Source organism: Urocitellus parryii, chromosome 8 (assembly GCF_045843805.1).
Source record: "Urocitellus parryii isolate mUroPar1 chromosome 8, mUroPar1.hap1, whole genome shotgun sequence".
In the NCBI taxonomy this organism is placed as follows: Eukaryota; Metazoa; Chordata; class Mammalia; order Rodentia; family Sciuridae; genus Urocitellus; species Urocitellus parryii.
This window is the reverse complement of record NC_135538.1, coordinates 104111887-104135924: the sequence shown is the minus strand read 5'-3', so window position 1 is coordinate 104135924 and position 24038 is coordinate 104111887. Positions and strand designations below refer to the sequence as shown.

Sequence of the window (24038 nt, the reverse complement as noted above, 5' to 3'; positions counted from 1 at the left end):
TCTAAAAGAGACCTATGTACTTATTGCTATTGATACATAATACTTGATTATCTGATATTTTCATAAAAAATAATTTACTTCATAGGTTGTGATTGATTACATATTTGCATTGTAAATATTTTAAAGGACAATATTAGTTCCATATATCCATTTAGATTTAATATATTTTCCCCCTTTTATCTTAAAGGCTGTATTTTGTTTCATTAACTTTGTTCTTGTGTTTCGTAGCTTAGGTTTTCATAGGCTAAAAAGGTTTTTACTTAAAAGAAATTTTTATCATTTTTAAGTTGTGGACTCTTTCAGGTAGAAGAAGGTTGGTGGAGTGGAACCCTGAACAATAAGTTGGGACTGTTTCCCTCAAACTTTGTGAAAGAATTTGAAGTGACAGATGATGGTGAAACTCATGAAACTCAAGAGGATTCAGGTAGACTCTTTTTTAAAAAAATTGAATGAATTATTTATTTTGTAATTTTTCATCTGTATTCTGACTAATTTTTGAACTCTGAGTTAGATGTAGGTAATCTGCTTTTAATGAGAATAAAGGTGAACTAAATAGCTTACATCAAATAATTTTAATATTTAATTTCGTCTTTGATCTCTACTTCATGCCTTTGTTATACTAATGAAAAATGCTATTTATGTTATCTGTTCTTTCTACTTAAGATTTATTTATGTAAACTTTTAAACTGCTGAGTTTGGAAATGGCCTGTGTAATACTTGAGGTAATTTGGAAATTAAAAAATCTTACTTTCATTGTTTTCCATATTCACAAGATAGATTTTGTTTTTCTTGTGCAGTCAATTGTCATTTTATTATTATTTTTTAAATTTTTGTCATTTAGAGATGGATGCACACAGATTGAGAAAATTTTACTCCAAGCTAGATTTAAATTTTGTGATCTATAAAAGTGGTAATTCAGGAATATGTAGATCTTTTTCTTGATGTGGAAAGTTCATGTAGTGAGAATTATCAGGGATTTATGGTTGTACTAACTAGTGTTATGTGGCAATTTTATGATTACATAGATTCATAGATAGTAAGGGGTAGGCTACAGCCTTAAGGTTGTCAGGATCACTGATTCTTTTCAGAGCCAGTGTAATACCAAGGTATAAAAAGTACATATTAAAAACAATGAGATGATATGGTAAGATTGCTTAGACTTATGTAATGCACCTGACACTTTACATTGTATCGCATCAATACACTAGTATTATAAATCTCTGTATAGATCTACTAAGTTTTTGGGCTTCCATGATGGCACCTATTTCTTAGTTATCTTTGCTTAATTGAAATGTCTTTGTTTGCAAGACAGAAGTAACAGTTTTTTCCTGAAAGAGTTATTGTGTGGATTGACAAGATACTTTCCAAACATAATACTTTCTTTTGTCAGGACAACTTTCAATGTTTTATAAGTAGATGAGCAAACATTTTGAGATTAAGTAAGAAAATTTTATAGGGTTGTTTTTATAGAAAATGGATTTATAAATCTCAGTGGCAAGGGAATAAATTTTAGAGAAAAGAAACCCAAATCATAAGTTTACATTTAATAGATGATAGCATTAAACATAATTGATAAAAGGGATCTACAATTAATGGTTAAGATTACTTCAAAAATTAATAAATTAATGTGTTCTGTTTGTGTTCAGCCATTTTAGATCTTTTTTTGTTTTTGTTTTTTTTGGCAGTGATGGGGATTGAACTCAAGGCCTCACACATGCTAGGCAAGTGCTCTAGCTCTGAACTACACCCAGTTCTTTTTATTTTGAGACAGGTTCTCTCTCAGTTGCCAAGCCTGACCTCAAACTTGTAAACCTCTTCCCTCAGCCACCAGAATAGTTGGTATTACAGATGTGTACCACTGAGCCAGTATTTCAGCATGGTTTTATTGATGTTTTTTCTCCCTGATTGTTGAACAGTACCACACAGTTTATTTTTCATGTTTCTTTAACTAGACTAATTTCTTAGTTTTTTTCTGTTTTTCTTGACAGATTTTAGAGTTAAGGCAATTTATTTTGTAGAATGACTCCTACTTGGGATTTTCTTCTAATGCATCATTAGATTTAGATAGTATTTTATTGGCAGAACTACAGAGTTATGTTTCTTGACATTATATTGGAAGACAGTGATGTCTGACTTTTATAATTGATGGTGTTAAATTTTATTAAAATTTAATTGTGAATTTAGTTAAAACAGTGCTGCCAGTATAAATAAGTTTACTGTTTTTCTCCATATATTTAAGTGTTTTGTAGGAAAACACTTTGAATCTATACAACACTGTTTCTCATTAGACTTTTATCCAAAGTTACAGCATTATAAATAAATTTTGCCTGAATCAGTTATTATTCTCATGGTTATGACTCTGTCATCCCTTTGATTTTATTCTCTAGAGTTACTTTTCTTTGTCTTCAGCTTACTTATTTATCACTGTGGACTATTTAGTGAGTTCCATTTATTCACTCACCATCAATCTATAACTAGTATTTATTTTTTATATAGGGGATTGTACCACTGACCTATATTCCCAGGCCCCCTTTAAAGTTTTTTATTTTGAGACAGGGTCTTACTAAGTTGCTTAGTTCCTGAGGCTGGTCTTGAATTTGTTACTCTCCTGTTTTAGTCTCCAAAGTTGCTGGAATTATAGATAGGTATATGCCACTGTGCCTAGCCAGCAATATTTATTTTGACATCCCTCATATATGGCCATTGTGACCTTTTAACTTTCTTGGAGGTATAATTTACATAGAATATGTTTGTCCCTTTAAAATATACAGGTTGATGAGTTTGACAGATGTGAGATGTGTACATGCATAGAAAGCACCACCCCACAAAATAAATATACAGAACATTCTGTCACCTCCAAAATATCCCCCTGCTTCTTTGCAGTCTGTCTTTTTCTCTCCTTGTCTCTAGGCAATGATGGATCTGCTCTTTTTTGTTGTTGGTGTTATTGTAGTCATTTTAGTTTGCATTGCTATGTCCTTTTGACATTTCTCAATTATTTTTTGAAGATGTCCTTACTTTGCAATACGGGATCTTCCATACTAAGTTTGAACTTTACTTTTCCAATCCTTGAATCAATGATTTATCAAGGCAACCTTGGTTTCTTTTAGAGAGGAAGATCCAGGACAAGATCTAGGAGGTGGTGTGCTCATTTCTACTTGGAGTGATGTTACTTTGAGGCCATCTTAGTGGACTAAGCTGGGGAATGCCTACACACACAGACTTCTACCTCTCTATCTCTGTTAAATAAACAATTTAATAGCATATATTATGTTCTGATTTCTCTATAGATGTGTGAAATGAGTAATTGAGTTTGCTTTACTTTTAAAGGAATTTAGTTTTTCTTATGAGTTTTAGTTATCAATACTTTGCAAGTCACAATTATATTGCCTATGTCTGTTTACTTTTTGGCTTAAAGCTGTCATATATTAGGCTTGAAAGGATAAATGTTTAAAAGGCAATATTTTAATTTTTCTGTTATTTGATGTGTACAAAAAAACCAACATGAATTAATGTTATTGATTAGATATTATGTTCCCTAAAAGATCATACATGAGACAACACAAGGACATTTCAGAGGTGAAATGATAAGATTATGAGAGCCTTATTCCAGTCAGTGAATTAATTCCTGATGGGGATTAACTGATAACTGAAGGCAGGTAGGGTGTGGCTAGAGGAGATGGGCACAGGAGTGTGCCTTTGGGGTACATATTTTATATCTGGTAAGTATAGTCACTCTCTGTTTCCTAATGTGATATCTTGAGCTCCTTTCCTCCACTACAGTTTTCTTCCATGATGTTCAGCCTTACCTCAAGTCCCAAGTAATGGAGCTGGTTTTCTATGGACTGAGACCTCTGAAACTGTAAGCTCCCACATAAACTTCTCCTCTAAAATTTTTCTTGTCAAGTCTTTTAGTCATAGCAGTGGAAAAGTTGACTAAAACAATTCATTTTCTAAAATATTTAGAAGAGACCTCTTAGCATTTTAGAAAATGACAAAGAAAAAATGTTACTTAGTACTTTCATAAAATACTGTTGATTTGTTCTAGGAAATAGACAGTAAATAATAGATATTATAATAATAAAGAGTTAGGAATAATGGGCGTGGTGGCTCATGCCTGTAATCCCAATGGCCTGGGAGGCTGAGGCAGGATGACTTCGAGTTCAAAGCCAGCCTCAGTAACTTAGTGAGGCTCTAAGCAACTCAGTGACACTGTGCCTCTAAATAAAATACAAAAAAGAGCTGGAGATGTGCCCCAGGGGTTAAAAACCCCTTGGTTCAATTCCTGGTACCCCCTGCCCCCCCCCAAAAGAGGAATAATGAATGAGATCTTGAGAAAAAAATTGCCATTAAATTATAAATAATACCTGCTTTTCAGGAAAGGAGTTAATTGTAGTAATAATGAATAAGTAATAAAGTTAACATGTAAATTAGTTTGAATAGTTTTAAATACTGTGTTTTTTAGAATAGCACATATAACCTAAGAAAGAAGTGGAGGACATTTTAATCACGTGAATATTTCTTAAGCCTTTTGCAATCTAAGTTCTATGCTGGTTTTGTGAAGGGACAAATCTCTCTGTGATCCAGAGGTTTAAGCTCTACATTTCTGGTGGATAAGACTAATAGCAACTAAATAAACTTAGATAATAGGGTAAAATGATTTAATTTACCCTAAATAGGCATAGGGAATTTGTGGGGCAGATCTAAAAACTGTCAGTTTATTTTGCTTAATTTGCAGATTTTTTTTTTCATCTTAGAAATATCCCAGGAAACATTAGAAATCTAATCAATAGTGCTCACTCCAGCTATTTAAGCTTAGAGGTTATTTTCCAAAATCTTGTTTTTTCCCTCTTCTAATTGTTCTTTTCTTTATTTCTCTTATTATCCTCTGTGCAATCAGTCCCCCAAACCATTTCTAATCGTGATAAACAACAAAAATTTGTCATCTTAACAGTTTTTAAGTGTCAGTTCTAGCAATGTTAGGTATATTCACATTGTTTGCAACAGATCTAGAAATTTTCATTTTACAAAACTGTAAATTTATACATCAAGGAAAGGTAACTCACCATTTTTCCCTGTCCTGGACCTTATTAATCATCATTCTACTTTCTGTTTCTATGAAATTGATTACTTCAGATTTGTCATACAAGGAAATAATACAGTTTTTGTCTTTTTATTTCATGTAGTCTGATATTTTTCAGATAATCCATGTCGGAGTATTTGACAAGATTTCCTGTTTTTAAAAGGTTGAACAATATTCTGTTGTATATCCGTGTTACATTTAAATATATTCACTCATCTTTCAGTGGTATTTGAGTTGCTTCCTCCTCTTGGCAGTTATGAATAATGCTGAATGAACATGGGTGTGCAGAAGTCCTTTGAGACCCTGCTTTCAAGTGGAATATACCTAAAAGTGGGATTATTGGATTATTTGGTAGTTTGTGGTGTTAGACCAGGACGCAAGAAAAGACCACTGACTCCAATTAAAATCAAATTAAAGCAAGCTTATTATTTCGACCGGCCGGGCTGCCTCTCCCTCCCAAAACGGCGGGAACAAGACAGCCCTGAGGCTTCTTTGTGGCCCAGTTTTATAGCCCAAAAGTTACACAAAGGGGGGGTTACAGATAACAACACTCTGAGGAGCATAACACAAGTTTACATTTTTGCTGGCCCCGGCATCAGAATTTATGGAGATCTTAGAGACTCAGAGAGGGTCATTGTCCAGCCAGGGAAGGCCAGAATTTATGAGGCGTCACTAAGGTTTAGGAAAGGGTTGTTATCTGGTCAGGGAAAGCCGGACCTGGGTGAGTTCAGGGCACGGGCAGGCATTCCAAGTAGGTTCAGAATTTGCAGTAATTTATAGTAAAGCCGAAATTATCTTTTCATGGTTTTATGGCAAGATGCCCAATTTTAAGAAAGGTTGGGTCTATCAGTGGAACACCATGCTGTTATTCATACAAGTTGTATCGTGTATGTAGACCCACTTACAGTACATAAGGTTCTCCTTGCCTGCCAATACTTTTTTTTTTCTTCTGTATTACCCATTCTAGTATATTGGTGTAAAATGATACTTAATTGTGATTTTTTTTTGCATTTCTGTAATGATTAGTGTTTGAGTATGTTTTTACATGCCTGCTGGCCATTCGTATATTATTATCTTTGAAAAAAGTACTTAAATGCCGCAGTCTGGCTGGGCACAAATAACTGAGCCGCCACAAAGCCTTGTAGGTTCAAACAGCAACTCTTTATTCCCGAATTCTCACCAGCACTCTACACACACTTCCTAGGAACACACTCCCTCCACTGGGCTCCATTCGCCATTTCCTTTGGAACCCTGAGAGAACTCAAAAGTAGCAGGTGCCTGAGGCAGCCGCCCTATTCCCAGCAGGATCTACCCTAATCCCTGATTGGCCCTATTCTCCAGCAGGGTCACCTTTCAACCATTCCCTCTGGAAAAATGCCAAGCATCATTCGGACTAAACTGTGTCTCTCAACACTTAAAGTTTCTGCTATTTTTGAAGCAGGTATTTTTTTAAAATTGTTGTAGTTCTTTTTGTATTCTGGTTATTAACCACCTTATTAGATATATAATTTGCAAATATTTTCTTCTGCTGTGTCCTTTGGATAGAAGTTTTCCAAGTTTGATGTAGCCCCACAGGTTTATTTTTGCTTTTTTTTTTTTGTACCTTTAGTGTCATATCCTAGAAATCATTGCCAAATCCAATATCATGAACATTTTCTGCATGTTTTCTTCTAGAAATTCTTTAGTTTGGGGTATTATTATATTTAGGTATTTAACCCATTTTGAGTTAATTTTTAAATACAGTGTCAGATAAGGATCTACCTTTTTTCTTTTATGTAGGATATCCAGTTTTCTCTTGTAGAGACTGTCCTTTCCCCTTAAATGCTCTTGATGTTGTTGTTGAAGATGTTTTGACCACTCTTTGTAGGATTTTATTATGGCACTACACCTTTTTATATAGTCATATATCTTTCCCCTTCAGTGGAGTTGAAGCTAAATTTATGAGCAGCCTGTTCCTTACTTTGTTTTTCCAGTGTTTAGTATAAATCATAATTTGCTTCTTTTGTATCTCATAGTTTTATATATTTTCTTGTGTCATTTACATTATTTTTGATACTGCTGACACTTTGAGGGAAGAATATTATCAATAAAACTTCAAAATTTATGTATAGAACAAGTAGCTCCTAACTCCAGTTGTTTGTGTTGTGTCTTAGAGCACAAGACAGTATTACTCTTGATTCATAGAAGAAATAGATGAACTGTTAGCTTACTTGCATAAAGCACACCACTATGAGAGCCAAATCAATGTCTTGGTCACTTAATATTTGTGGGTGGTTATTATATTCCAAATCTGACATGTCATCTTAATTATATAGAGTATGAGAATATTGTTTTCTTAATTTTTCTTGCTTCATAAACACCTTTGAGAAGTAGATTAAAGCTCTGCATCTTTGGGAACTACATATAGGAATCAATTTAATGCCTCCCCCCATGTATGTCCTTTTATTCTGTACATCTCAAACTTAGAACATTAAAACACGTGCTTATGTATTAGAAGGATGGAGAAAGAGAAGCTGGAGCTGTGGAAGATTTAAAGTTTTGGAATGAGGGCCTCCAAATTTTATTTATCAATTAATGTGGTTCATAGTTCTTTTTTATATACTTGAGTTTCTTTTAATTAAATAGTATATCTTACAGTTTTTTAAAAATCAAAGGATATCACAATATTATCTCTATGCAAACCATTGCTTTCTCTTCTATAAGAAAGCATTTGTACTTTCTTGATCCCTCTACAGTGGTGTGTCTGTGTGTGTGTATGTATGTTTGTGTGTGTATATATATATTGTTTTTTAAACACAAAACATATGTAGGTTTCCCCTTGATTTGCAGGGGATTTCCAGGACACCCATGGGGATACCAGAATCCATGGATACTCAAGGGTTCCTTAAGTTTACCATTGGTATTCATGGCTTCTGTATCCTCAGGTGTGGAGAGTTGATTATATTTTCCCTTTCTTAAAAGTTAGTGTACTATGTTGTTTAAGTATGATCCAATTAAAATAACCGGGTGGCTTGCAACAGAATAATAGAGTCACTTAGAGATTTACGTTTATAAGGGTCCTTTTGGACATGTGTTTACAAAAGCAGGAAAAAAGGAGCATGGCTCCAATATCCATTGAATTAGGCAGTCAGAGCCATACCAAAGTGCAACAAGCTGGGGATATAGCTGACAAAGTAAAGCATGGTAGATAATAGTTCTTTTCCTACCACACGATGCCATCCTGACTCCTTTGCTGCTTTCTTTCCTTTAACTTCCATGCTTTTTATTTATAGTTAAGAACAATATTTTAAAAGTTCCCGTTAAACAGTAAATTTCAATATTTCTAAGTAGAGTAGGGTGGGGTAGGGGAATGCTGGATTTCAATTTGCTTTAATGCAGATGCTGATTCAGTTGAAAGGTACAAAAATTATTTGAGTTAGAAATAGAAGGAATCAAATCAATGAGATAGGAAAAAGTAGAGAAGTGATGATAAGTAATGATAGGTATCTTTTTACTATTTTATGTTACATTTGACAATATATAGTATCAGTTTTGAAGGCAGAACTAATGTTTAAGGATATATAAAAATCTCTAGAGAACAAATGTAAGTACCAAAAACATAGTGCTTTACTTAATACTTAGTAAGTATTAAGTTTGTTGGGTTACTTCTAATACAAAGTGATATTTCTTATGGTTCACAAGTATTGGATCTCCTGGTAATTATTTTTTACATTAAAATTTGGTATAAATTAAAGCTTATTAGTGAAGTTATCTTTATAATGCTATGTGAACTATGTAAAATTATGAATACTTTGAGCATTTTCTGACACTCTTCAGCTCTATTTGAATTTTAGTAACCTTGCAGAATTATATCTTTTTGCTTAACCCAGTTATAATAGCAGTACTGTCTAAGTGTAGAACTTTGTGATTATAGGGTAAGGAAGTCAGTTGTTGAAGTACACTATAATTTTTTTTCTAACTAATTTTTATGTAGGAAATTTTCACATATTGAAGTAATTGCCAGGAAATTAGAACTTTATAAGGAGTGATCACTTAGAATTTTAGTGATGGAAGTACATAGTTTTTTTTAAATTTTAAGTTAAGAGTTTGATCTTATATATTATGACCTGTACACTTTAAATAATTCTAGAGAGCTCATGATACCTAATACAGTGTGAATGCTATATAGTTTCATTGTTACACTGTATTAATCCTTTGTCCTAATGAAGTCTAATAGTCTCTGTCTGTAACTGGTTTTTGACAATCTTTGCAGTCAGTAAAATTATTATGTTTTCTGTAGGAAAAATAGTGAATTGTCTATTTTGTTACTTAGTGATTTTTTTTGTATGAAATTCTAAGATAATTTTTAATATTTAATCTAAGGAAAAGCATCACTTCTCTAGGAAGAGTTTCAATTTATTTCTTTACTTGGTATTGGGAATTGAATCCAGGGTAGCTTTGTCACTGAGCTACCTCAGTCCTTTTCTATTTTTTACTTTTGAGAGTGGGTTTTGCTAAGTTGCATACTCTACCCTTGAATTTATAATCTTCCTGCTTCAGTCTCTTTATTCACTGGGATTACAGTCATGTACCACTGAGACCAGCTTATTTCAGTGTTTGTAATGAAATGTGGTTTTATTTTGTCAAATATACTTAGTCTTTCTATAGTACCTTGTCAATGTTCAAATTCTACCAACTTGCTAAATAGAACTTTACTTTTAATTATTCCTCTTATTCTATAAAGCCAGTCACTATATCTACTTGTTTTCATTCTTTTATAAAAGTCCTCTCCTCATAATAGTCATATTTCAAAATCTCCATTTAGATTTCTAATAAGTGCCGCAGTCTGGCTGGGCACAAAATCACGAGCCACTCAAACAGGAACAAACTTTATTTTTGAAACTGCTGCCAATGCCCTGTACGCTCCCAGGAAATATGCCGACCTTGAACAGGAAGTCACTCCTCCGGAATTCCCTCCTACCACACTTCCCCAACCAATGGGAACTCTCCAGGAGTCCCATAGCAGGCCGAGGTGGACAGCAGAGGTCTAATATCCATATGAATGCAGATCTTAACATAATCATGTCATCTCAATGGCTTGCTGGCATCACCGTCACCTTTCAACCAAAAATGCCATGCATCATACTACTTGGCTATGGCTCTTAGCAAATAAGCATTTTTTTTTTTTTTTTTGAGTCAAGGTCTCATTATGTTGTTCAGGCTGGCTTTGAACTTGAGATCCTTCTGTCTCTGCCTCCTGAGTAGCTGGGATGATATGTGTATGCCACTGTGCTCATCTCTTAATAGTCATCTTACACTTTAAGTTGTTATCCATTACCTTGTTACTGAACGTTATTAAACAGGAGAAGAAGTCAGAGAGGTGATGGAAGGGACTTTGGGATGCCATTTTAAAAAACTTTAGCTTTTATTATTAAGTGAAATATGTAACTACAGGAGGGGGATTATTACTTGCTTGGCAGGAATTGAAAGAGTATTTCCCCACCCTTAAGAAGTCACAGATTGAGTTCTTCAAATAAGTAGGAAATTTTAAGCAAATTTGAAGTCGAGTGAAGAAAATGCATTGCATTTTCAGTGTCCTGGAAGACTTTCAATTCAGAGGGATAATAAAGTGTATAGTTGAATGTGGTATATGTTGATAGTGGAGAAATTATTGTGTCGGGCTTAAGAAGTCATTATAGAAAATGTTAATTCACAGAGAAGTATTAGAATGGAATGAAACATTCATTGTTTCTAAGATAGATTGGAGAAGAGTGATACTTGGATGGTAGGACCAGTTAAGAATGTTTTGGTAATTTAGGTAGAAATAGTATTTGCTTAAGGAGTTTTGCATTAAGGGAACTACATCAAAATTAGTAGGCTTAGTGGCAGGAGGAATGATAACATCTGATTTTTTTTCTATATAAAGTGTTAGATGTTAAGAATGAGGTGCAAAGTGGACAATTTTGAGGAAACTGAAAAGGTCCAAGCAGGAACCTAAATTCTTTGTGTCACTTATCCCTCTAGGTGTTACCGGGTAACTAAAAGGATACATGGCATAAAACATTTTTAAAGAGCTCCTGATAGTTTGTTTTTAGGAGTTTTTAGTCCTGTATGGGTAGAGAATTCCTTTTCTTAGAGGAGGAGTAGCTTAAGTTTTGATTATTACACACTAGAGAACAAGAAAGTGATAGTGCTAGTATAACATAAGATCCTGGAGAATGCTTATATATACTGGCTTTTCTAACCTGGTGGATAGAAATGTTGTGGTTTTCAGTCTTAGTCTGTAGGAGGTAAGGTTGTATATGATTTATTTTGGCATCTATAAAACCCACATTAGCATTCATACTGAACTTGTGGTAAGCAGCTTTGCAAGGTTTGCTTATAGTATGTTGTGAGTTTTTGTAAAATTGCTGTTATAACCAGACACCTTTTTAAGGATCCTTTGTAAGGAATTGGATTGATTTTTAGTTCAGGTGAATACCCACTCACTCACCCCCACACTTTTTCTTAGCAAGTGTACAGTCATCTTTAAAAAATCTTAGAATGATGTTGAACAATTACTTTAATGGTAAACATGGATTTCTTCCATTAAATGCTTTGTGGTTTTTGTTAGATTTTTATTCTTTTTTGTTTTTTTTCAACAAGTGATTATATTTTGAGCTTACTTTAAGTCACTTTATAAGGAGATACAAACCATCAAATAGAGATTCAATGAAGAGGGAGGGAAAGAGGAAGAATTTTAGATTATATAATGTTTTATGACTGACAGTGACATACATAAAATGCAGATATTTTCTGTCAGCTCTGCAATTCAGAGGCAATATGATGGAAAAAGCACTTAAATATTAAAAAATTAGATATACTGTAAAATATTACTGTTTTGCCTCATGAGTCCCTTTGGCTTCCCTTTCTCCTCCTCCTTCCTTCTCTTTCCTTGTTTCTTCTGTATTTTTTCTCTTGTGGTGGCTAAGAATCCCCCACCCCTTTTTATGTTTTCTCAGCTCTATCTGATCAGTAATCTCTTTTACTTGAATATTTCTCAATAATACATTATTTAAAAATACTAGCTACTGAATCAGAAATAAATTAACCATAATAGGAGTCTTAGGAAGTATCTCATTGTATAGGTGAAAACACTGGGAGCATAAAGTGGAGGAGCTGAATGTTAAATCAGGAGAGTTTGCTTCTAGAGTTCATATGCTTTACCACTAAAGTGGTGCCCTGTAACCACTGATTTAATAGTGAAATTTGATAATTTATCTATTAGTAGATTGGCTAACTTCACTTAGCATTATTTTCTCCAACACCATCCATTTACCAGCAAATGCCATGATTTTATTCTCTTTTATTGCTGAGTAATATTCCATTGTGTATATATGACACATTTTTTTAATCCATCTACTGAGGTGAATCAAGGTTGGTTCCACAATTTAGCTATTGTGAATTGTGCTGCCATAAACACTGATGTGGCTGTGTCCCTATAGTATGCTGTTTTTAAGTCCTTTGGGTATAGACCGAGGAGAGGGATAGCTGGGTCAAATGGTGGTTGCATTCCCAGTTTTCCAAGGATTCTCCGTATTGGTTTCTATATTGGCTGCACCAATTTGCAGTCCCATCAGCAATGTATGAGTGTGCCTTTTCCCCCCACATCCTTGCCAACACTTATTGTTGTTTGTCTTCATAATAGCCACTATTCTGACTGGAGTGAAATGATATCTTAGAGTAGTTTTGATTTGCAGTTCTCTAATTGCTAGAGATGATGAACATTTTTTCATATATTTGTTAATTGATTGTATATCCTTTTCTGAGAAGTGTTGGTTCAGGTCCTTGGCCCATTTATTGATTGGGTTATTTGTTTTTTTGGTGCTTAGCTTTTTGAGTTCTTTTATATACCATACAGATTAGTGCTGTATCTGATGTGTGAGGGGTAAAAATTGAAAGGGAGGGGGCAAGGGGTTAGCAATGATAGTGGAATGTGATAGACATCATTATCCAAAGTACATGTATGAAGACATGAATTGATGTGAACATACTTTATATACAGAGATATGAAAAATTGTGCTCTATATGTGTAATAAGAATTGTAATGCATTCCACTGTCATGTATTTAAAAAATTAAATCAATTAAATATTTAAAAAAAGAAAGAAAATATGTGCACACAATTTTCAGGGGCAGGGAGACAGTTTTTTCATGGACTCATTTGACCTATATGTAAGAACTCTTGTTACTGAGCAAACAAGTAAAATCTTTCTTAAACATATACTTTTAAGCTTTATTTAAAACTTTTTGTTTATTATAATTTTAAAGTTGGTGTTGGAATTTGCTTTAAAATAAGACTTAAGTTAATTCATCTGAGTTAAAATAACAGTTTTTGAATGAATTTCTGACTTCTCTATTCTTTTTTTTTTACTTTTTAAAATAAACACTCTTTTTTAAAAAATTAACACTCTTTTGACATTCCCATTTTTTATATTCAACAATCACCCTAACTTTAGTTCGATTTAGTCATGTTAACTTTTAAAAATGGTTATACTTTCCCATTTTAACGTTTCAGTCTTATGTTATATTTGGCCAAAACCTGTAAATTTGACATAATCTTGTTTCAATTTGTGTTTCTATAACAAAGTAGTTGAGACTAAAGCACTTTATAAAAAAAAAAAAAGTCACTTATTTAATACACAGTTCTGGAAGTTCAAGAGACTAGGGAGGGGTCAGGCTACTTCTGCTGGACCAGCCTGAATCTCTTTATGGGGACGGTCATGACCCAATCACCTCTCAGTATGTTTTACCTCTTAAAAGTCCTACAATCTATCAATACTATTTACATTGGGAAACAAACTTTAATCATAGAAATCTTTGGGGGGGGGGGTAAAGAGGGAAACACATGAAAATCATAGCATTTGGTTGAGGTCCTTTTGTGGTATGATTTCCTGAATTTCTTAATTAGTATTTTACTAGTTAAATTTGCCTAAAATTGTTATTGTTTTATACAACAAAAAATCCATATAAATAATTCATACTCTTGGATATTTTAGTACTTATATCATGAATTTTATTGTGTGTTTTCTGCCATTTTTTAAAAATTAGGTGGAGGTATAGCATATAGACATTATGAAAAGAGATTTGAAGTTTCTCCTGATTGTAGGTGTCATTCTTTGAAAATATTTTTTCAGAAACTGTTTTGCCTGGGCCTACCTCACCCTTACCCTCTCCAGGGAATGGGAATGAAACTGCATCTGGATCAATTGCTCAGCCAAAGAAAATTCGAGGAATTGGATTTGGAGATATTTTTAAAGAAGGCTCCGTGAAACTTAGGACAAGAATATCCAGTAGTGAAACAGAAGAGAAAAAAACAGAAAAGGTGGTAATGATGTATTTATTTTAGATTAACTTCACTCATTCTCACATTAAGCTTTTTTTTTTTTTTTTAATATAAAGAGCAGTTTGTAACTGTGCTATATTTTCCTTCTTTGAGATTGCTAATAATTTGGTTCTGAATGAGAAGTTCCTGAGAAACTTTTGTTTCCAAATTTGCATGGATTAATATTGTTTGAATCCTATAAAATTAGAATGCTATTTCAATGTTTAATGTTAAGTTAATGTTATTAATTTAACATTAACTTATTCTAAGTGGAAGTTTTAGGTTTTGTAGTTAGGTTTAGTATAAATCCAAAGGTGAACATTTTTTTCTGTATCATTTTAATTTTATACACACTAAAATGGGCTATTTTAAAATGAATTTAGAATGAGATATTAAATTAATCAGATACAATTTAATTTTTACTTTGGATTGTTAATAATGGTTAAATTTAATGATCTGCCCTCTGAGTTTTATTTTTCATTGGCATCATACTGGCATTTTCAAAAGAAATAAATAAAGTAAGTGAACTATTTTGGGAGAAAAATTGCTGGTCTTTAGAGTATTTTTAAAACATTTTTGTTCCTATTGTCAATATTTTTGAGAGTCAGAGTGAATACTTCAGGTAAGAGGCATTTCCTCTGACTTTTAGGGGCATGTTTTCCCTGTAGTTCTCAATTGGATCTCTTTATCTAACATTTAAGAGTTTAAATATTTTAATATTTATTTGCTAATTTTAACTACATATCATTTATTAAATTGTACTTGGTTAGTGAAAAACAGTTCTGTAATTTTCTCCCAGGGTGATTTGTCTCTACCCTTTTTTTCACTCTGAATTTTTCCATGTAATAGTGAGTTGAGTATAAGAAGACAACCTACCCTCCCTCCCCTCCCTCCTTCCCTTCCTCCGTCCTTCCTTTCTTCCTTTCTATTTTAGAACTTTAACTTTCTACAATGTTATTGTGTGGCATTAATATTATGGAGTCTAATTGGTGAAATTTTCAGTTTTTAAAATCATAATCTATTTTTTTAATTTTCGAAAAATCGTAATCTACAGTCATACAACAGAATATTGGGGAAGCAATTCTTGTGTTATAAGGGACATTACACTAGATGATCTGGGGTCCCTTGCAATTCTACAAGCTTATGATTATATTGAATAACCATTTGATTAATGATTATATTAGTAATCTTTCAGTCACCATTAACAAGTTCCACTACTCAGATGTTCATGAGAATAGACTCTTGAGTTACCACACAATTTGATAAATAGGGAGTACATTTGCTATGTTAGTAAGGGGACACCAGATTGGAAGATATGGTGGTTAGAATTGGGAGAAATTAAAATGAGTGTTTTGGAAGATAAATAGAAAACAAAGAGTGACAGCTAAGTGTGTTCAGATTTTTAACTAATGGAAACCCAAGGTCAAATGTACTGTTATTTCTAGAGAGAATTCTTTGAAGGACTTTACTAGTTACAATGGAAAAATGTCTAAGTGGACTATCTAAGAGTTATAACACTTACAAAATATTTTCAGATAGTAATAAATAAATTATAAAAAGTTTTATTTATTTTTTAAAATCTGCTTTGTTATTTTAAGGTTTAGTACTATTAAGAGTGGACTTTCTGGGGGCTGGGGTTGAGGGTCAGTGGTAGTGTGCTCCCTCACATGTGGGAGGTGCTGGGTTCAATCCTCAGCACCCCATAAAAATAAATAAATAAAATTAAGGTATTAAAAAAACTGTGTATTTTCTGGAGTCAGACTTTATAGATTCCGATCTGGGCTCTACTTCTAAATATCTGTTATTGTGGAGAGATTATTTAACTGCTTCTTAATGTAAAAAAAGGAGGAATAATATTTATATAGATAGAAGAATAAATTATGATATGCATAAATGCCTGTGTTCTCATTTTAGAACTCTGAGAATGTTTATCATCCTCAAGGAGTTTTAAAAATTAGCAGTTATGAGCTACCATTTGAGGAATGTTCAAGATCTCTATCTTTCATTGCTGAATTTTCAGTCTCATTATTAACCTGACTACAAAAACTACAGGGAAAGCTGGGTGATTGTAAATGGAAATTTTGTTCAGCAATAGTATCTTTATTCTAACTTAAGTTAGTTGATATCATCCTTTTCTGTTTTAGCCCTTAACCATACAGTCAATAGGATCCAAAACGAGTGTGGAGATAACAAAACCAGAAACTGAAGGTAAAATTAAAGGTAAGTTTTTTAATAAAACCTTCATAGTAGAAACATACTTAAATATATTGGACTTTTTGAAGGCATATGATGCATGCCACTACTTATCAAAGTATTAATTCCTACTAGATGTAAGCCCCATAAAGTTAAGGATTTGGGCATGCTGTGTTCATTGATGCATCCCCCTGCAATTAGAATTGTGCCTGATATATAGCAGACATTTAGTAATTACTTGAAGAATGATTAGCAAAATTGTTTTTTTAACATACAGTATTGGCTATAGTTTTTAATTTTAAAATTTAAAGATGAACTAGGGCTGGGGATGTGGCTCAAGCGGTAGCGCGCTCGCCTGGCATGCGTGCGACCCGGGTTCGATCCTCAGCACCACATACCAACAAAGATGTTGTGTCCGCCGAGAACTGAAAAATAAATATTAAAAATTCTCTCTCTCTCTCCTCTCTCACTCTCTTAAAAAAAAAAAATTTAAAGATGAACTATAAAGTTTATTATTAATAGCTTCTTATATATATTTCTTTTCATGAGTAGAGGCATAATAAGTATTTGCTGAATCAATTTGCATCAGCCACTATTTATATTTTTTATTTCAGCTAAAGAATACTGTAGAACATTATTTGCCTATGAAGGTACCAATGAAGACGAACTTTCTTTTAAAGAAGGGGAAATAATCCATTTGATAAGTAAGGTAAGTTGGTTTTCAGTGAGTCATTTAACTTATCCATAGGCATATATTGCTGAATTCTTATATTGCCCCTAGAATGTAAGCTCCAGAAGAGCCTTTGTCTTATTTGTTTCTGAGTCCTCAGAGCCTTACATATAATTAGCACTCAGAATGTTATTTTATTTGAGCCATCTTTTTTGTCTGTTAGATCACATTGCTTTTTTTTTCTTTATTAATTTGAGCTTCCCAGATTTCTATACTTAATTCTTTTCCACTCCCCCCTCCCCACCACCATGTGTTGTTTGGAATTGTTGCAAAGAATGAATTGATTTTATAAGTTGGAAAAAATTCTGCAGAAAATAAAGGGAAAACCTTGTAGTATTTGATGTGGACAGAATCCTATCTTAAGTACTTAGAAAAAATGATAAATATTTCATTTTTATTATAACATTGCAGATAACTTTTGAAATTTCTCCCATTGGTTTAGACTTTGTTATCAGATGACTTTGTATGTAATTTTTAAAATAAATTTTATTTTGTATTTTTAATGTATGTACCCTAGTGAAGCAAATTTTTTAAAAGAATTTTTATTTTTTTATACCTTTATTTTGTTTGTTTATTTTTCTGTGGTGCTGAGGATAGAACCCAGTGTCTCACACGTGCAAGGCAAATGCTCTACTGCTGAGCCACAACCCCAGCCCCAGTGAAGCAAATTTATTATATTCATGATCTCACATAGTTACCCTTGTGATAAAGCAGCTAAAATCTACTCATTTAGCACAAATCCCACAAATGTATGTAATTTAATATCCATATAGTTTGAACTCATGGTACCTAATTTTTCATTCAAGCTTTTAAGATCTTGTTAATGTCTAAAGTTGCCAAACAAGTAATTTTTAGTTTATTAAGTGTTACGGATAATATAAGAAAGATAGTTTTGAAAGTCTTACTTTCCCTTTCTCTCTTTACTTTCTTCTCTTTCTTAATTCCTTTCCTTTTATCTCTTGCCTCTCTCCTAAGATCCTTTTAACTTTATAGATAGAATCTTAAAGTTATTTTCAAAAATTAAACCCAGCTGTAACTCCTGATAAGTGTAACATGTGAGGTATACTCTGTTTTAGGAGGACCTTATGATCTGTTTAAGTTGGCTTTTTCTTGTAATGATATTAGAATTTATTATTTTCTTTTTGTTGAAAACCTTTTCCTTATGTAAAGATAACTTATTATTTTAATTATTTTTTGCTATGCTTTTCAGGAGACTGGAGAAGCTGGGTGGTGGAAGGGTGAACTTAATGGTAAAGAAGGAGTATTTCCAGACAATTTTGCTGTTCAGATAAGTGAACTGGATAAGGACTTTCCAGTAAGCTTTTGTTTTTCAATGATGATACTACTTTAACATTTTGCCAATATTTTTTTCAAAACAGGGTTTTTTGCCTTATTATTGAATAACTTTCATGAAACAGTCCTAAAATATGTATTGAATTACAGTAAAATAATATTATAATGTTTCAGTTCTATGCTTTATTCCAACCTCTCCCAGCCCTCACTGACATGTCTACCGAAATGTAATCTTAAGACTTCTTTTTAATTTTTTTATTGTACCAGGGACTGAACCCGTGGGTACTTAACTACTGAGCCACATCCCCAGCTCTGTTTGTTTTTTATACCGAAATGTAATTTTAAGACTTTTTAAAAATTTTTTTTTGTACCAGGGACTGAACCCATGGGTACTTAACTACTGAGCCACATCCCCAGCTCTTTTTGTTTTTTATTTTGAGATAAGGTTTTACTTAGTTTCTTAGAGCCTTGTTAAATTGCTGAGGCTGGCTTTGAACTTCCAATCTTCTTGCCTAAGCCTTTGAGCCACTGGGATCACAGGCATGTTCCACCATGCCCTGCTTAGATTTGTTTACTTTGTATTTTAAAAATTAAAAAAAAGCTTGGGTGTATTATTTGGATTAATTAGTACTCTCCTGGAAGAAACTTTTTTAAAAAAATTTGAGCCAGTGTTCTTGGTGTTTTGCCCTGGAACTCAAAATCCTCCTGACTCAGCCTCTCAATTAGCTGAGATTATATACTTGTGCCATAACACCTGGCTGAAGGAAACTATTTACACTGAATGTTTTTGAGAAGCTTAATGTTACTTAAAAGTACAGTAAAGCACAGTTTTTGCCTCCTTACAAGACCTAATGTTTCTCTGTCAATTCTCAGAATAAAGTAAGGCTGAGCCATGCATCAATGACTAAGGTAAAACTAAGTTCATATTTAGAACTGTGTCTCAATTTTTTAAAGGTATTTAGTCGTAAAAATGAACGAATGCTTGTAAAAGAAAAAGAGGCCATTGTCTAACTTTCCCTTTAAGTTCAAAAGAATAAAGAGTGAAAGCTAGATCTATTTATAATTGATCTTATTAATTTTTCTCAACAAGATCTCTCTTCCTCTTGTCCTGCTACACTGCCTTACTGCCTTGAACTGAGAAATATAGGTAAAATGGTATTTAGCAATCTTAAAGGTAATGGAGATAAGAGGGAACACTTTGCTTATTAAGATTTTGGGGTTTATTGAATACATTGATAGTTTTTGAAATATTTAACTGGATTTTGATCAAGGAGGTTATTTGTTCTAATGGAATAAATGTTTTTCAGTGATGTTTTTTAGGAGTTTAGCGTTTTATCATTTTTGGCAACAATGAGATGAGAGATATTTGTATAATTTAGATTATTAACTATCAGTATTTATTTTAACTATAAATATTTAATAAGTAACTAGCTAACCACTTTTGCCATTATTATTTTAACAGAAACCAAAGAAACCACCACCTCCTGCTAAGGGTCCAGGTATGTAAGAAACATAATGTTTAGTTTTCTGTTTCAAGTTCTAAAATGGTAAGATTGTGCTTAATGTAAACCACTAATTTTATTAGTCAAATCAAGAATAATATATATAAGTTTTTCCAGAACTATATAAAAATTTAATGTTCCCATTCATCATTATTATTTTAAAAAGTAAAAATGGTATAAAATAGGTATATCTGGAAGATAATTTAGCTATTTAGTTATATGAAATACCTAATTAATAAAATTGATGGGATTTAGACCTATTTTAGAGAACTGTGTATTGACTTGGCCAATTATTTATTCTACCTATTTATTTAGGTATTGGGGATTGAACCTAGGGGTTTGTAATCAGTCAGCTCCTTCCTAACCCTTACCTTTTTATTTATTTTTGAATTACAAAATTCTTTGTACAACATATTTTTTAATATAATAATGATTTTGAAAATGAAAAAATGAAGTCATATGTATATAATTATATTCATAAGTATGTGAAATCAAAAGCCATACAATTATAAACATTAATGGGGCAAATCCAAGTAGAAATGAAGACATTCCCATACTTCACCAAGCATTATGTACAACCAATCTTTTAGTCGTTTTCTTTTGCATTTGCTCTGTAACCACATTCCATGTATCTGATTTGATCTCTGAATTTCATTTTATGTTTTATGGCTTTGTCCATGAAATAATATCATGGCTATTGATCTAGGGGGTTGAATGTTTAATTTTAGTACTTATGGAGCATGGAGAAACTTTTTACTCCACAATTCCAAATAGAACCTTCTGCCTTTTTAAGTAAAACCTGTTACTATATGAAAAAAAAATTAATATTTATGTGCTCTTATTTCAAAGATGATGCTAAGAGTAAAGCAAGGTAGATGAAGTTTTTGAATTTTTTAAACAGTTGAATAAATATGATACACTAAAAGTGTCAAGTAAAAGTCTTATTAGAGTTTATTTCCATGAGTTCTATTCCTAGATATCTGATTTAATGCAAGTGTAGTAAAACTTATATTTCCTTGAAAGATATACTGTTTTTATAAACATGCAAGCCCTTCCCTACTCTTTGGTTTTAGCTTTATATTTGCTGATCTAATTCTAGAAAAAGCATAAATTTAAAGTAATTTTTATGGAAGTTTGTGTTGGAGGCTTACTTGAAAGCTGTACAATTCAATGTGGTAGTGACTAGCCACATGGTGCTTTTAAAATTAATTAAATAAGATAAAAAATTTAGTTTTTTATTCACAAAAACAGCATTTCATGTACTCATTAGTCAAATATAAAACAACACAAAGTAGAACATTTTTACCAGCACAGAACATTCTACTGGACTAGGTGTAGCAGAGGTTATGAACTCTGATTTGACAAAGAAGGAAATAAAACTAGAGTTTAGGATAATGTTGGCAGGTTCAGGATTAGAAATTGTGCGAGATGATTCTTTGTTCTTTTTGTTAAATCATGTATGGTGTCATCTATTTTTATTTTAAAACTACTATTTAGTTAAATATCTCTATGCTATAAAATTATTTTTAAATAAGCATTCATTTTGTCCCTCCACTACCACCGTCCACCAGCTCCAAAGCCTGATCTCTTAGCTACAGAGAAGAAGTTTTTTCCTGTGAAGCCCGAAGAAAAAGGTGAGACTGATTTTTCTACTTTCAAAACAAAAACATCTTTTATTCATTTCATTTTATACAAATATTGGTCTCCACAGTGGATCATTTATACTGACTTTTAACATGTGTTCATATTTACTTGGCCATGTTTAGAGTTTTCTGGGAGGCAGAAATTTATCAAGACTCACAGGAAATAAAACTTTCATTCATAAATTAATCCTTTAAAAAAATTAAACCATGTCTTCAGGAGGATATAGTATTTAAACATAGTTTTTTTTTTCCAAATAATATTTAAGACAGCTAAAGATTAAAAACTGACATAGTATTTATAGTATTTTAGTTAAAATTTTAAAAATTCCTTAAAAGGTGTAAAGAAAGTTTCTTCTAAAATATGGAAATAATCCTCCGGATCCACTGGGATTACAGGCACGTGCCACCAGCTCATAGATTTCTAGTGTTTTTTTAAAGTCACTCCCTCCCCACCCTAAACATTATCAAGTGACTAAGTAATAACATTCCTATAACTCTGCTATTAAAGTGGATATATGACAGGAAATAAAGACATATTCATCTTTAGACATAAGTTAAAATTTAAAAGAAAATTATTTTAAAATATGGAATATGCTATAAAAAATTTTTTCTTTTTTTTTTTTTTAAATACCAGGGATTAAACCCAGGGGTGCTTAACCACTGAGCCACATCACCAGCTGGTTTTTTTTTTTTTTTTTTTTTTTAGACAGGGTTTTGCTAAGTTACTTAGGACTTCACTGGGTTGCTAAGGCTGTCTTGGAACTTTCGATTCTCTTGCCATGGCCTCCTGAGTTGCTGGGATTACAGGCATGTGCCTAGCTAACCATATATTCTTAAATAATTAGTCTGTATTACATAGGGATTAGAAATGAAGGTTAATTTTTTTTTTTAAGTTTGTCGTGTGTTCTGGAAACCTTGGTATAATAAAGCATACTTTATTGTGAAATTAAAATCAAGATCAACATGTGAGAGGAAATATTATAGCTTTGAGTGCCTGTAAAAGAGAATCAGAAAGATCCCAAATAAGCAATCTAATGGTGTATCTCAAGGCCCTTGAAAAAGAATAGACCAATTTCAAAACCAGTAAAAGGAAGGAAATTAGATCAGCGCCTAAATAAATGAAATTTAGAATGAAAAGTAATACAAAATATCGATCAAACAGAGAGTTGGTTTTTTGAAAAGATCAATAGATTGATAAGCCCTCAGCCAAAAGAAAAAGAAAGAAAACCCAAATTAACAAAATGAAAGATGAAAAAAGAGAAATTTCCACAGACTTTGCAGAAATCCAGCGGATTATTGGGGCTCTTTTGAAAAGTTATACTCCAATAAGTTGGAAAATCTAGAAGAAATGGCTATATTTCTAGACAAATATGACTGGCTAAAACTGAATCAAAAGGACATGGAAAGTTAAAAATCCCATAACTAGCAATGCAATAGAAGTAAGTAATAAAAAACCTTCCAACAAAGAAAAGCCCAGGACTAGAATGATTCTCAGCTGAATTCTACCAAACTTTTAAAGAGGAACTAATGCCAATATTCCTCTATTATTTCCATGAAATAGAAAGGGATGGAACAGTTCCAAATGTGCTCTGTGAAGCCAGTATCACACTTAGGTGTAAAATAGTTAATAAAATATTAGCAAATCATATTAAACAATATGTTAAGAAGATTGTACACCACGACCAAGTTGGTTTTATTTCAGAGATGCAAGAATGGTTTAATATATGTAAATCAATGAATGAAATTTATCACAAAAATAGAATTAAAGACAGAACTCACTTAGTCATCTCAATAGATGCAGAGAAGGCCTTTGACAAAATTCAGCACCCATTCATGATAAAAAATACTGAAGAAACTAGGGATAGGAGGAACCTACTTCAACATCATAAAGGCTATATATGAAAACCCAAAGTCAACCTCATGGTAAGTGGGGAAAAACTGAAAGCATTTTCTTTAAAATCTGCTACTAGGATGTTCATGTTCACCACTCCTATTTAATAATAGTACGAGAAATTGTAGCCAGAGCAATTAGGCAAGAGAAAGAAGTAAAAGGGATAAAAATAGGAAAGGAAGAGGTCAAATTATCACTGTTTGTAAATAATATGATCATATACCTAAAGAATTCCACCAAAATACTAATAGAGCTAATAAATTTGGCAAAGTAGCAGGTACAAAATCAATATACAAAAATTAATAGCTTTCCTATATACCAACAATATATCCTGTTGAGAAAAAATCAGGAAAACGATTTCA

General features: G+C 32.5%; 1 protein-coding gene across 2 annotated transcripts in view; it reads left to right on the top strand.

The window, feature by feature from the left end:
• The window catches only part of Cd2ap (CD2 associated protein), a 103418-nt gene that overhangs the window by 53538 nt on the left and 25842 nt on the right, over positions 1 to 24038 (top strand). The window contains exons 5-12 of one of the 2 annotated variants that reach the window (XM_026394462.2): positions 304 to 424; positions 14237 to 14424; positions 16569 to 16644; positions 17232 to 17326; positions 18558 to 18662; positions 19514 to 19549; positions 20103 to 20139; positions 21714 to 21776. In XM_026394462.2, the coding sequence (XP_026250247.1) occupies positions 304 to 424; positions 14237 to 14424; positions 16569 to 16644; positions 17232 to 17326; positions 18558 to 18662; positions 19514 to 19549; positions 20103 to 20139; positions 21714 to 21776 (721 nt within the window). The remainder of the gene's footprint in view (positions 1 to 303; positions 425 to 14236; positions 14425 to 16568; positions 16645 to 17231; positions 17327 to 18557; positions 18663 to 19513; positions 19550 to 20102; positions 20140 to 21713; positions 21777 to 24038) is intronic. The other variant, XM_026394463.2, reaches the window with a different exon arrangement.